Source organism: Dipodomys merriami, unplaced genomic scaffold, assembly GCF_024711535.1.
Source record: "Dipodomys merriami isolate MVZ:Mamm:240054 unplaced genomic scaffold, mDipMer1.0.p SCAF_138, whole genome shotgun sequence".
In the NCBI taxonomy this organism is placed as follows: Eukaryota; Metazoa; Chordata; class Mammalia; order Rodentia; family Heteromyidae; genus Dipodomys; species Dipodomys merriami.
This window is the reverse complement of record NW_027202693.1, coordinates 247,111-261,968: the sequence shown is the minus strand read 5'-3', so window position 1 is coordinate 261,968 and position 14,858 is coordinate 247,111. Positions and strand designations below refer to the sequence as shown.

Sequence of the window (14,858 nt, the reverse complement as noted above, 5' to 3'; positions counted from 1 at the left end):
TTTGAGGATACTCCCTAAGCTGACATTCCCACCTACAGTAGGAATTTCTCCACACTATCACTGGCCTAGTCATGGCATATTCCCTTTCCCAGTGTCTACAAAGTCCAAGCGCCAACAGCTCCCCAAGCACATTACAGAAAAGCTTGATGTTGGGCTGGGAAGGTGGCTCAGTGGTAGAGTGCTTGCCTTGCATGCATGAGGCCCTGGGTTCAATTCCTCAGCACTACATAAACAGAAAAAGCTGGAAGTAACACTGTGGCTCAAGTGGTAGAGTGTTAGCCTTGAGCTTAAGAGCTAAGGTACAGAGCTCAAGTCCAGAATTCAAACCCTACTACAACTGACACAAAAAAAAAAAAAGAGAAAGAAAGGGGGCGGGGCTGGAAAGATGGTTCAGTGGTAGAGTGCTTGCCTTGCATACGTGAGGCCCTGGGTTCGATTCCTCAGCACCAATAAGCAGGAAAAACCGGAAGTGGGGCTGATGCTCAAGTGGTAGAGTACTAGCCTTCAGCTGAAGAGCATAGGGACAGTGCCCAGGCCCAGAGTTCAGGCCCCATGACGAAAGAAAGAAAGAGAGGAAGGAAGGAAGGAAGGAAGGAAGGAAGGAAGGAAGGAAGGAAGGAAGGAAGGAAGGAAGGAAGGAAGGAAGGAAGGAAGGAAGGAAGGAAAGAAAGAAGGAAGGAAGGAAGGAAGGGAGAAAGAAAAGGTTGATGTCATGGATAGTTATTGTGGTACCTGTGAAAGGTAAGTTGTTCTTTTTGTTGGTGGTGGTCATAGGTCTTGAACTCAGGGCTGGGCATTATCCCTGAGCTCTTTTGCTCAAGACTAGTGCTCTACCGTTTTGAGCCACAGCTCCACTTCCATTTTCTGGTGGTTTATTAGAGATAAGAGTCTCACAGACTTTCCTGCCTGGTCTGGCTTTGAACTGTGATCCTCAGATCTCAGCCTTCTGAGTAGCTAGGATGACAGGCATGAGCCACCAGCTCCCAGCTGTGAGTTGTTCTCTTGAAGGTTCCAAGAATACCGGAACAACTAATAGGAAAGCCGTGGGATTGATAACTTCCGGGGGAAAGGTCAAGCCGTTAATACTGTGGTCAACATAGTGACCAGGCCTTACCTGGCTGTAGGTAAGTTTGATGCTCAACTCTGGTGATCCATGAAATATGTAGACGGCACCCCGGTTCTCCTGCTCCCCTGGAGCTCCAATGGCCACATCTGTCAGCTTGTCCCCGTTCACATCCCCCAGCACTGTCAGGGCCGCCCCAAAGCGGCCCCAGGGATGGCCCTGCTCCCCATGGAGAACAGACCCACACCGCCACCGAGCCCTCTGCACAATGAAACCAGTGTCAGCACAACCCAGCCTCCCCCCCCTCCAGCCCCCACCCTGCCCGGGCCCCATGTGCCACTCACCCCCCTGGGCATGGGGCACATGGACACCTGGCCCCCTCGTGTCTGCTCATAGTAATGCGGAGCCCCAATGAGGATCAGGTCGGTGTTGCCATCTCTGCTGATGTCCACGGAGCACAGGGAGGCCCCAAAATAGGAGCCAATCTGAAAGAGACAGAGACAAGAAGATAGATCCCACCTCCATCAGAGCTCAGGGATCTCTCTGGAAAAAAAGAAAAAGAAAAGAAAACATGCCTAGCCAGGTACCAGTGGCTCACACCTGTAATCCTAGCTACTCAGGAAGCTAAGATCTGAGGGTTGCAGTTCAAAGCCAGCCCAGGCAGCGAAGTCCGTGAGACTGTGAATTTCCAATGAACAATCATAAAACTGGAAATGGGGAGCTGGGAAGGTGGCTCAGTGGTAGAGCGCTTGCCTTGCATGCCTGAGGCCCTGGGTTCCATTCCTCAGCACCACATAAGCAAAAAGAAAAAAAGCCGGAAGTGGCGCTGTGGCTCAAGTGGGAGAGTGCTAGCCTTGAGCTGAAGAGCTGAGGGACAGCGCCCCACGACCGGACCCAAAAAAAAAAAAAAAGAAAGAAAAGAAAGAAAGAAAGAAAGGAAAAGAAAAGAAAGCCATGTCTCTAGAGGAAATCTTTTGGAGACAATATGATTTCCTATATGATCCTTTTTTTTTTTTTTGTGGGTCATGGGGTTTGAACTCTGGGCTTGGGCGCTGTCCCTCAGCTCTTCAGCTCAAGGCAAGCGCTCTACTGCTTGAGCCACAGCAACACTTCCCGTTTTCTAGTGAATAACTGGAGCTAAGAGTCTCACGGACTTTTCTTCCTGGGCTGGCTTTGAGCCATGATCCTCAGATCTCAGCCTCCTGAGTAGCTGGGATTACAGGTGTGAGCCATCGGTGCTCGGCTTCTATATGATTCTTGATGAGTGATTGTGTCTGTGTCTGTGTATATGTGTGGTCGCATGCACACACACGTGTGTTTTTACTGAGGATGGAACCCAGAGCCTCACATATGCCTGCTTTGAAAGCAGTCCAGGCAGGAAAAAAAAAATTGTGAGACTTTAATCTCCAATGAAACACCGAAAAGCCAGAAGTGGAAGTGTGGTTCAAATAGTGGAGCACCAGCCTTGAACACGAAAAGCTAAAGGACAGTACCCAGAATGTGAGTTCAAGCCTCAGGACCAACACACAAAAATAAAATAAATTGATAGATAGATAGATAGATAGATAGATAGATAGATAGATAGATAGATAGATAGATAGATAGACAGATAGATAGATAGAAAGAAAGAGGGCTGGGAATGTGGCTTAGTGGTAGAGTGCTTGCCTAACATGCATGAAGCCCAGGGTTTGATTCCTCAGTACCACATACACAGAAAAAGTTGGAAGTGGCACTGTGGCTCAAGTGGTAGAGCACTAGCCTTGAGCAAAAGAAGCTCAGGGACAGTGCCCAGGCCTTGAGTTCAAGCCCCAGGACTGGCAATAATGAATAAATAAACAAGATTGTATCACAGAAGATAACTGGCACCATCCATCCCAGGATCTCTGAGCTGCGCACGCTGCACTTACCTGGCTGCCTTTGATGGACATGCCGGGCTCCCAGACCCTAAAATCCTTCTTGAACAACACCACCAAGCCAATGTGCTGGTACCGGGGCGCCCCCAGGACTATGCTTTGCACCTTATTCCTCGAGGTGACCGCAGAAGCATAACCTAGAAACAGAGCCCAAAGAAGCAGAGTGTTTCCCATCACAGACCCTGCCCTCTCCCACCAGCCATGCTCATGTAAAGACCATGGAGACCCCTCCATGCCCCTGTAGGTTGGGGTCACTGAGCCCTGAACTGTATTCCTCTTTGTGAGCAGAAATGAAATCAAATTGTATCCAGGCACTGGTGGCTCACGCCTGTAATCCTAACTACACAGGAGGCTGAGATCTGAGGATCTCGGTTCAAAGCCAGCCCGGGCAGGAGAGACCATGAGACTCCTATCTCCAATAAACCACCAGAAAACCGGAAGTGGCTCTGTAGCTCAAGTGGTAGAGCACTCACCTTGAGCTGAAGAGCTGAGGGACAGCGCCCAGGCCCAGAGTTCAAGCCCCATGGCCGACAAAAAAAAAAAGAAAAGAAAAGAAAAGAAAAGTCTAGGTGAGGCTCTTAGCTCTAATTAACTGCCAGAAAAGCCAGAATACAGGTGTGGCTCAACTGGTAGAATGCCAGCCTTGAGCAAATATATAAATATAGATATAGATATATTTGGATTTCTGTCTTTACTGCTGTGTAAAGTCCTGTGGAAGATTCAGAGCACTTACACTCGAGTTACATGCCTCTGAACTCGGAGAGCACCCTGCTCTTCCCACTTACCCAGGTACGCATCATTCATCTCTGAATTCACTCTGGTTACATTCATGAAGGTGGTTTGATCCTTGGATGTGTGGAGAAAAGCCCCACCTGACCAGTCAAAGCTCCCCACAGAACCCAGCAAGGGACCATCCTGGGAAAAGAAAAGGAGGGATAGAAAAGAAGACACAGGAATGTGTATCTCCCTCCCCCCCCAAAAAAAAAATTAGCTGGGTGCAGGTGGCTCACGCCTGTAATCCTAGCTACTCAAGAGGCTGAGACCCAAGGATCCCAGTTCAAAGCCAGCCCAGGCAGGAAAATCCATGAGACTCTTCTCTCCACTGAAATACCAAACAGTCAGAAGTGGAGCTGTATGGCTCCAGTGGTAGAGTGCCAGCCTTGACTGAAAAAGCTCAGGGACAGTGCTCAGATCCTGAGTTCAAGCAATGTACCAGCACACACACACACACACACACACACACAAACCCACCACAATGAGAGCCCCAAACCTTTGCACCTCTTCTCTCTTCATTGTGAACCGCCTCCCCAATTTCATGACAAGCCACTTACAGAGGTGACAGCAGCACTAAACCCTTCCTGGGACATCTCATGCTCGAAGGAGCTGCTGGCGCTTCCTGTCTGAGTACCTGTGAGGAAAAATGTGCTTTTCTTTCTTTCCTTTCTTTCCTCTCTTTCTTTCTTTTCTCTCTCTCTCTTTCTCTCTCTCTCTCTCTCTCTCTTTCTTTCTTTCTTTTTCTGCCAGTCCTGGACCTTGAACTCAGGGCCTTGGCACTGTCCCTGAGCTTCTCTTGCTCAAGGTTAGCACTCTACTACTTGAGCCACAGCACCACTTCCGGCTTTTTCTGTGTATGTGGTACTGAGGAATCGAACCCAGGGTTTCACACATGCTAGGCAAGCACTCTACCACTGAGCCACCTTCCCAGCCTAAGAAATGCTTTCTGCATTCAATTAAACACAAAGCGATGGGGACAGGGGCTGCATGCTTAAATGCTAGCCAGACAAGAGAAGGAGGCTGAGATGGGACCTGTTATTTATCATCCTAGAGCCCACACATAAGCATTGAGTATCAACATCCAGATTTGCAAAGGAGAACCAGGGAAACCCAGGTGATTGCGGGGCGGGGAGGAGCGGAAGGATTTGTCTTCCTGGTTATTCTGGGAACAAGGATGGATGCCTGGCTCACCTTCGATGGCAAAGATCTTTTCCTGCAGTTGGTTCTGAATGGTCTTCAGAGCTTGAAAGTTATTCACCCGGAATACGTGATCCTGAGAAGGCTTGGACGCAATGGTGTTAAGTTCTTCTCTGTTCCGCTCACTGCGGAAGGCATCCCCGACCTGGTACCAAGGAACAAAGGGCAAAGCAGACACTTGGTGGAGAAAGCAGTAGCCATTAGCAGAGCAAACTCTAAGGAAAAAGAATCTGAAGTATGATTCGCTAAATGAAAGAATGCAATGGAAGACCCCCAGGACGCTCCTGCCAACTCCAGTTGGACAGGGTGTGCACTGCACAAGGAGCGACCAGGGGCTAAAGCACAGCTTTGGATCCACTTGTGGAGCTTTCTGGAAGTGGGTTGACCCCCTTCCAGAGGGTGAGGAAGGAGTCTGTATATGAACGTACTGCTTGCAGGCCAAGATATGTACTTGTGCTGGTATTTTTCGGTACTAATGATCTTAACCTTTTAGCTCTTCCTGTATCCAAACCCTTTCCCCAAAATTTTGCTATACCCTGCTACTCTTGTGTGTGTGTGTGTGTGTGTGTGTGTGTGTGTGTGTGTGTGTGTGTGTGTGTTCTTGTGCCCATACTGAGGCTTGAACCCTGAGTCTCTTGCTCAGCTTTTCTTTTTAATTGGCTCACAACTGGTGCTCTACCACGTGAGCCACACCCCCACTTTTGACTTTTTTGCTGGTTAACAGGTGATGAGTCTCTCAGATTTGTCAGCTCAGGCTGGCTTCTAACCCTGAGGCTCAGATCTCAGTCTCCTCAGTAGCCTGTATTACAGGTGTGAGCCACTGTACCTGGCTAGAATTACCCATCTTCAGCCACATGATTTTTGCAATGACAGATCCATGATTACAAGTGTGTATGAGATAGCTAGCAGGGGCGTGGTTTCACATTCCTTTCACAACATGTTAAATTGTGCTACCTGCAGGTAGAAAATGCATCTAGAAGAATCCGGGGCAAGAGCGGCATTTCCTACCCCAATGACATAGCGAATGATCCCCGCTCTGTCAGCTTGAGGGATGACTTGCTCATAGTCCAAGGGGTCACCAAACTTTTCTCCATCTGTGATAACAACTAGGATCTTCACGGCATTCTCTCGGGCCCCATTGGAGCTCTGGAAGAGTTCTGTTCTGTGTGGGAAAGAGGAAGACAAGGTCAAGTGCAAGGTTAGAGCAGGCAGCTAGTGCTGCCGGTCTTAGAGAATGTCAGCAGAGTCAAGAGCATAGGCAAGGCCAGTACCAGGACTTGAACTCAGGACATCTCAATCAACTTTGTTTGTTCATGACTGGCACTTGACCTCTTGAGCCATGCCTCCACTTCCAGCTTTTTGCTGGCTCCCTGGAGATAAGAGTCTCACAGACTTTCCTGCCTGGGCTGGCTTCAAACTGTAATCCTCAGATCTCAGCCTCCTGAGAGGCTAAGATGATAAGCAGGAGCCACCAGCACCTGGCTATCTCTTCCCCCGTTCAAACAATTATAACAGGTTTCATTACTTTTGTTTTGATCATATTTACCACATCTCACCATCTCCTGTTCTACTGGTTCCTCATCTAAACAGCTTCCTGTCATTCTTTTAGTGTGTGTGTGTGTGTGTGTGTGTGTGTGTGTGTTTCTTGCAGTGCTGTGCCTGACACGTGCCTGATACCTGCTTGATACCCAGGGCCTGCACTCCCAGCCCAAACTCAACCTATCTTTGCAGCCTCCCCCCAGTGCCTCCCTTTACAATCAACCTGCTTCTTTATGCGCATGCTCTACTCAGTCCCTCCTTCAAAGCTTTGTTCCCTCCAGTAGAAACAGTCTTTCCCCTAGCCTCTTCAAAAAGCAAAGATCCTCACGGACCCTCACTGTTTACAACCCAGTTGTCCACATCTCCTTACTCACACTACTTTGCGGATTGCTGTGGCGGTGTGCGTCCTACCACTCAGCTGTTTGATTGGGTTTATCAGAGACCTCGGGTTCGGGTTTCTCTTGAAATCACTGAAGGTGAAATGAGTCCAGAACTCTTCAGAGTACTGCATTAAGGAGAACTGGGAACAGAACACCTGGCATTACACAGAAGAAATCACTCCTCCTCCCCAGCATGTTGTATATGAGTCTTTCCAAAATCCTTCTCCACAGCACCTTGACTTCAATGTGGACTTCAACTCCAGACCTCTGTCAGCTAAGCTGAAAGAACACAACAACACACCAGTGGCTCACACCTATAATCTTAGCTACTCAGGAGGATCTGAGGATCATGGTTCAAAGCCAGACTGAGCAGGAAAGTCTAGGAGACATTTTTTTTTTTTTTGGTCATGGTGCTTGAACTCAGGGCCTGGACACTGTCCCTGAGCTCTTTTGCTCAAGGCTAGTGCTCTACCACTTTGAGCCACAGCTCTACTTCCAGTTTTCTGGTGGAGATAAGAGTCTCATGGACTTTCCTACCCAGGCTGGCTTTGAATCACAATCCTCAGATCTCAGCCTCCTGAGTACCTAGGATGACTGGGGTGAGCCATCAGTGTCCAGCTTGTGAGACTCTTATTTCCAATGAATTACCAAAAAGCTGGAAGAGGAGCTGTGGCTCAAGTAGTAGAGAACCAGCCTTGAAAAAAAAGCTAAAGGACAGTGCTCAGGCACCAGGACTGACACAAAATAAATAAAAATTCTCTATCAGGCTATGCTAGGGAATGTTGTCTGGTTGTCAAGTATTTGCCAGCTTCCTGTGGACAATTCCCAGACCTACCCTTGGCCCTCACCAAGGTTTTGGACTCTGTGAATTGGTTCATCACAGTTGATACAAACTCCTTCATCTCCTGAAACTCATGTGTCCGGATGCTGCCTGAACCATCAATCAAGAAGACAATGTCACTCTCCTGCTGAGGACATCCTGGAGAAGAGAACAAGAAGTGTGAGTAATGGACAGGAGGCTCATGCTCATTTTGTTCCTTTTTGTGCTTGGTTTTCCTTTGTGTTTCCATACTGGAGCTTGAACTCAGAGCCTGGGTGCTGTCTCTTAGCTTTTTCCACTCAAGGCTAGCACACTACCCCTTGAGCCACAGCTCCACTTCAGACTAGTTGTTTATTGGAGATAAGAGGCTTATGGACTTTCCTGCCCCAAGCTGGCTTCAAACCACAATCCTCAGATCTCAGCCTCCTGAAGAGCTAGAATTTCAAGCATGAACCACTGGCACCAGACTTGGCTTTGATCTTTTGAGAGAATTCCAAGGTAGAGACAAAGCCACAAGCAGGTTCCTGACTTTGAATTTTTGATCTACTGCTTGTTGTTTAAGCTGTTAAGGAAATGTGTTGAGGGGCCAAAGACACAAGGACATATAGCGATGTACAAAGAACAGTTAAGAAACAAACTATGAAGCCAGGCGCCAGTGGCTCACACCTGTAATCCTAGCTACTGAGGAGGCTGAGATCTGAGGATCGCAGTTCAAAGCCAGCCTGGGGAGGAAAGTCTGTTAGACTCTTATCTCCAATAAATCACTCAGGAAACCAGAAGTGCTGCTGTGGCTCAAGTGGTAGAGCAGTAGCCTTTAGCTGAAGAGCTGAGGGACAGTGCCCAGGCCCAGGGTTCAAGCCCTACAACCAACCAAAAAGAAAAAAAAAGAAAGAAGGAAACTATGTGCCCACAGACAGGAGATAACAAAGGAAGGATATGTGGTAGGGAAATAGATGGTGGGATGATTAGAAGCACCACACCGGAAAGGGTCCTTGGAGAGGTGATATCCAAGCGAGAAGATTAGAATGTGCTATTAGATGAGATATGAGGAAAAACAATGAGTAATCATCAATACAAAGATCCTGAGGCCAGGACAACTTGGTGAGATTCCCGGAGGCAGCTAGAGGGGCTGGGGCAAAGTGGAAACTGAAGTAGAAGGAATGAGAGGAAGCTGGAGAGGTCTGCAAAGGCTGAGCTATCTAGAACACCATGGTGGCATTTGTTATAAAGACAATAATAGTTGGCAGTCAGGTAACCTGGTCTTCTCTTGCCTTACAGAGGTGAATGGTGTGCCCGCCCACCCACCCCTTTCTCTGGGGACATAATACTATGGGTTGGACTCACATCCTAATATTTACTAGGCAGGCACTCTACCACTTGAGACATGCCTCCAGTTTGTTTGTTTGTTTGTTTGTTTTAACTAGGGTCTCCTTTTTCCTCAAGTTAGTCTGGACCCTACTCCTCCTATTTACACTTTCTGGTGTAGCTAGGATGACAGGTACCCGCCACCATACCCAGCCTTTTCTGTTGACAAGGGATCTTGTGAACTTTTTTACTCAGTCCCCCCTCAAACCCTGATCCTCCCCCATCTCAGCCTCCAGAATAAGTAAGATTGCAGATATGTGCGTCGCTGCATCTGGCTGGAACTCCTCTTAAAGTGCACCTCCCAAGACTCTCCTCCCTCTGAGCCTAGACCATGAGGAGTCGTAGCACAATCCTGACCCCCATCCTCTGGTCTCTGTCAGAAGAGACCCACCTCTAAGGGTCTCTGGGAACCGCTCAGGCTGCTGTAGCAAGTTGGGTCCAAACAGGAAGCAGAAGCCATTCACATATGTGTTCTCCTTGCAGATCTGATGCACAGTAGGACCACAGGCCTGAGGGATGGGGGCGGTGAGAGGAAAGGTCAATGAAAGCCATGGACAGTGATGGGGGTGAGACCATGGAGAGGCGGGGCTGGTGAGGGGAGAGACCAGTGAGGGACAGGGACAGTGATGAAGGGTGGGGCCAGTGAGGGGAGAGGCCAATGAGGGACAGGGACGTGGTGGGGGTGGGGCCAGTGAGGGGCTGCCTTACTTCCTGTCCTTTTCTTACCAGCACCTCCGTGCTCCTCTATTTCCGGTAGCCCAGATCCCCTCTCCTCCCTGCAGGACCCTCATGTGACTCAGGGCAACTCACCAGGAGCTGGGCAGGGTTGGTGGCAGCTGCCAAGGACAGACCTAAGGACATGTTCACAGCCTCTGGAGGCACTGAGGAGATAGAGAGGCACAGGATTACCCTCAGAGACAGAAGAAGCTGCAAGATCTGGGTAGGGTCACCTGGACCTGGAGACAGGGAGCCTGGCAGGGGAAGGGAACATCCAGATCAGGAGACAAGCCTACCTGAGGGCTGCAGAGCGGGACCTGCATGCAGAGCAGAGGCTGGGGAGCCAGCACCCCCCCCCTCCTCCCCCACCACAGTCCCCTCCCTCCAATGCACGTCTTCCCCAAGATGGGAAGGGACCCAGGCAGGGGCAGGAGCTCACCCTGCAGGTGGATGGGCTGACACCTGCCCGTGCTGACGTCACACTGGTAGAGACCACCTGTTTGGTTGGTGGACCCTATCTCCTGGGGAGCTCCAACCACCACCCTACAAGGAGACATGGGAATAGAGAAATCTGAAGGTGTGGAAAAAGTAGCCATGACAGAAGTGGGAAAACTGGGGGGAATCACCATGAAATGGAGCTAGGATGAGCAAAGAAAATAAGTAGCTAGAATTACAGGAGTGAGCCATGAGTACCTGTCTGTGGCCTTCATTGACCTTTTCTCTCACCGGCCCCATTTGACATTTGACGTTTGTGTTTACATACACAAAAGTTGATCTTAGAGTACACAGCCAGAAGGTGTTTATGCTGATCCCTGCCTCTTTATTTTAATCCCTGCAACTTTGTTCCAATGATATATGTACTTGTTAGGCTACCAAGTTGAAATTTCTTTGGCCTTGTTTTATTACGACCAAGCAACAATGTCCTCTATTGTAAGGAATTGTTTATTTCAACATGGAACCTTAGGGTATAAAAGGGAGATCCATTTCAAGTTGTGTTAGTAGGTGCAGAGTTGTGAATCTTGTAAGTTCAAATCTATGAGTAGGTGACAAGTTGGCATTAAGATTGTCCTTTTTTTCTGATCAAAACAAATAAAAACTTTTTAGCCGGGCACCGGTGGATCACACCTGTAATCCTAACTACTCAGGTGGCTGAGACCTGAGGATCATGGTTCAAAGCCAGGCTGGGCAGGAAAGACCATGATACTCTTATCTCCAATAAACCAGTAGGAAACCAGAAGTGGTGCTATGGCTCAAGCAGTAGAGCACTCGCCTTGAGCTGAAGAGAACAGGGACAGCACTCAGGCCCAGAGTTCAAGCCCCATGACTGACAAAAAAAATACAAATAAAAAAAAACTTTTTTAAACTACAAAAGAAAAGGAGGGGGAATACCATTTCTGTACACACTTCTGTAAAGGTAGACATTTTGCACTTTGCAACTCTTACAGTCTCTGTCACAATACTCTATCCAGCCATTGTAGCTCAGAGGCAGCCATAAGCCGGATAGGGTGGTACACACCTGTAATGCCAGCACTGGGGAAGCTGAGGCATGATATATCAAATTCAAGGCCAGCTTGGGCTATTTGAGGTAAGCCCGTGCAGTGAATCAAAAAGAGAAAGAGGAGGAGGTGGAAGGGAGGGACAGAGAGAAAGAGAGGGAAGAAGGGGGTATGGAGCCAGCACCAGTGGCTCATGCCTGTAATCCTAGCTACTCAGGAGACTGAGATCTGAGTATCTCAGTTCAAAGCCACTCTGAGCAGAAAAGTCTTGGTGAAACTCTTATCTCTAATTAAACATTCAAAAACTGGGAATGGAGCTGTGGCTCAAGTGGTAGAATATAGCCCTGAGCAAAAGAGCTCAGGGACTGTATCCAGGCCCTAAGTTCAAGCCCCATGACCAGCCTAAAAAAAAAAAGAAGAAGAAGAAAGAGGGCTGGGAAGGTGGCTCAGTGGTAGAACGCTTGCCTTGCATGCATGAGGCCCTGGGTTCAATTCCTCAGCACTGGGCTGGGAAGGTGGCTCAGTGGTAGAGCACTTGCCTTGCATGCTCAAGGCCCTGGGTTCGATTCCTCAGCACCACATAAGAAAAAAGAAAAAAGCCGGAAGTGGCGCTGTGGCTCAAGTGGTAGAACACTAGCCTTGAGCTGAAGAGCTGAGGGACAGTGCCCAGGCCCAGAGTTCAGGCCCACGACTGACAAAAAACAAAAAATGAAAGGAAGACAGAAAGAAAGAAAGAAAGAAAGAAAGAAAGACAGAAAGACAGAAAGAAAGAAAAAGAAAGACAGAAAGACAGAAAAAGACAGAAAGACAGAAAGAGAAAGACAGAAAGACAGAAAGACAGAAAGAAAGAAAGAAAAAGGAAAGAATACATTCCCAATGGATTGAAACAAAGTCATCTCTAGGATAAGAATGAATGACTGGGTTGGTTTTTTTTTATACACTCTTCAGCATCTTTTTAATTTAAAACACTGTCTCATTACTATATATTCAGGAAAAGCAATTAAAAAACTAATTTGTCTTTTTATATACATTTAGGAACACACATGAAAAACAGGACTCTTCCAGAAGTCTTACCGGGACCCCTCAAACTGGACCACAGTCTGCCCGAAGCCCTTTGCATTCTCTTGAAAAGTCATCGGCTTTTCAACATCCAGGTTGAACCCACGACATAAGGCCACGGCTAGAAGAAGGAGAAGTGGGTAAGGGCCAAGCAGGGAAGCAGAATAGACAAGAAGGTAGTAAGCCCTCCTCTGCCCCGATTCGCCCAAACTCAGCATCCAGGGTGTCTGCCTCCAAGGCCCAGCTCTGATGGCCAGCTCAGGGATTTCACGCTTTTTCTATAGAGTGCCAGAAAGGATATACTTCAAGCTTTTCAAGCCAAGAGACAAACAGAATATGTTACATAGGTATTTATATAACAAGATAAAATACAAGTCCATAAACTGATCATCAAGGAACTTGATGGTACTGGGACTTGAACTCAGGGACTGACCATTGTGCTTTTTCCCACTCAAGGCTGGCACTCAACCACTTGAGCCATAACTCCACTTGAGCTCTTCCGTAGTTGATGGGAGATAAGAGTATCATAGACTTGCCTGCCCTGGCTGACTTTGAACTATGATTCTTAGATCTCAGCCTCTTAAGCAGCTAGGAGGATTACAGGTGTGAGCCAATGGCACCCAGCAAGGATAGCATTTTGATAATACAGATTTACTAATGATACAGTGGAATCCTCACTTATCCTGGGATTCAACATTAGTGTTCACAGGCTAGATGCTACTGGCTCACACCTGTAATCCTAGCTACTCAGGAAACTGAGATCTACGGATCAAAGTTCAAAGCCAGTCCAGGCAGAGAAGTCCGTGAGACTCTTATCTCCACTTATCCAGCAAAAAAACTGGAAGTGGAGGTATGGTTCAAGTGGTAGAACACCAACCTTGAATTAAAAAGTGAAGGGATAATGTGAGGGCCCTGAATTCAAACCCCAGTACTAGTACCAAAATGGTGTTCACTATGATCAGACTGCTTATAAATGTCCAACTACAGCCTATGGCTTGTAGGTTGTAACCAACTGACTCACAGGCCCAGAGCTACATCATGGGATGTAGTAATGCCCCCTCTGAACTCCACTCTGCCCACTGAGCCCACAAATGGCCTCTTTCCCCACCATCACTATCACCAATTTGCTCAACAGTCAAGTTCCTGTAGACTCGGAACATTTCCTTCCTGCCCAATTCTCAAGCATTTCCTTCCCTTCTTGACTTGGTTTCCACACAACCTAAGCATAAAAGGAAACCAAACCATCAGGCACCAATGGCTCACACCTGTCATCCTAGCTACTCAGAAGGCTAATAAAGTAAAATTAAATTTTAAACAGGCAGCCGGGTGCTGGTGGCTCAAGCCTGTAATCCTACCTACTCAGGAGGCGGAGATCTGAGGATCATGGTTCAAAGCCAGCCTGGGCAGGAAAGTCTGTGAGACTCTTATCTCCAAGTAACCATTAGAAAACCATAAGTAGTGCTGTGGCTCAAGTGGTAGAGCACTAACCTTGAGCTGAAGAGCTCAGGGACAATGCCTAGGCCCAGAGTTCAAGCCCCAAGACTGAAAAAAAAAAATCCAGATTCTAATGTCTCATGCCAGTAAACCTAGCTACTCAGGAGGCTGAGATCTGAGGATTATGGTTCAAAGCCAACCTGGGCAAGAAAGTCTCTAAGACCCTTATCTCCAACTAATCACAAAAAAAAAAATTTTTCAGAAGTGATGCTGTGGCTCAAGTGGTAGAGTACTAGCCATCAGCAAAAGAGCTCAGGGACAGTGCCCAAGCCCAGAGTTCCAGCCCATGACTGGCAATAAATAAATAAATAAATAAATAAATAAATAAATAAATAAATAAATAAATGCCAGGCATTGATGGCTCATGCCTGTAATGGTATCTGCTCAGGAGGCTGAGATCTGAGGATCACAGTTCAAAGCCAGCCCCAAGCAGGAAAGTCCATGAGACTCTTCTCTCCAATTAACCACCAAAAAGGCAGAAATGGCACTGGGGTTCAAAGTGATAGAGCACTAGCCTTGAGCACAAAAGCTCAGGGATTGACCCCAGGCCCTGAGTTCAAGCCCTACTGGCACAAAAACAAAGTAGTAAGGTAGGATCCCTGAGGAATCTTGAGAGTATAAATTTGCTGTGCACTCCTGGGCATATCCTTTCATCTCTCTGAGCCTCTGTTTCCTGATCTATGAAGCGAAGGGTACCAAACAGCCTTGCAGAGTTCGTGAAGAAAGTCATTCATCCAAGCTTCCCAGTGCATCCCATCTTCATCAGGCTCGACTTTCTCCTTCTTCTTGAATCTTCCATCCTCCCCCATCCCTTTTGCCTCTCCCCATCCAACTCCTGTATCATCTGCTTCTATTTTTCCTCCATTCACAGACCCCAAAATTTACACACACACACACACACACTGAGGTCCCCCAATTCCCTAGGTACCTGTCAACAAGAGGACTCTCCAAGTCATGGCTAAAAGCAGCAAGAACCTGAGAGAAAAGAAGTTGGGTGGCAGGCACCACTGAACCCCTTCATAGAAGCCATTCAAGTCTGGA

General features: G+C 47.8%; 1 protein-coding gene across 1 annotated transcript in view; it reads right to left on the bottom strand.

The window, feature by feature from the left end:
- LOC138825567 (integrin alpha-M-like) overlaps positions 1 to 14,858 on the bottom strand; it is a 27,450-nt gene extending 12,592 nt beyond the window's left edge. Inside the window, exons 1-14 of the mRNA XM_070020214.1 lie at positions 14,746 to 14,858; positions 12,339 to 12,444; positions 10,208 to 10,311; positions 9,862 to 9,932; positions 9,443 to 9,560; positions 7,715 to 7,845; positions 6,861 to 7,006; positions 5,956 to 6,109; positions 4,942 to 5,092; positions 4,308 to 4,384; positions 3,762 to 3,891; positions 2,971 to 3,113; positions 1,408 to 1,548; positions 1,115 to 1,324 (exon numbers count right to left, since the gene is read on the bottom strand). Of these exons, the coding sequence (XP_069876315.1) occupies positions 1,115 to 1,324; positions 1,408 to 1,548; positions 2,971 to 3,113; positions 3,762 to 3,891; positions 4,308 to 4,384; positions 4,942 to 5,092; positions 5,956 to 6,109; positions 6,861 to 7,006; positions 7,715 to 7,845; positions 9,443 to 9,560; positions 9,862 to 9,932; positions 10,208 to 10,311; positions 12,339 to 12,444; positions 14,746 to 14,773 (1,710 nt within the window). The 5' untranslated portion in view covers positions 14,774 to 14,858. The remainder of the gene's footprint in view (positions 1 to 1,114; positions 1,325 to 1,407; positions 1,549 to 2,970; positions 3,114 to 3,761; positions 3,892 to 4,307; positions 4,385 to 4,941; positions 5,093 to 5,955; positions 6,110 to 6,860; positions 7,007 to 7,714; positions 7,846 to 9,442; positions 9,561 to 9,861; positions 9,933 to 10,207; positions 10,312 to 12,338; positions 12,445 to 14,745) is intronic.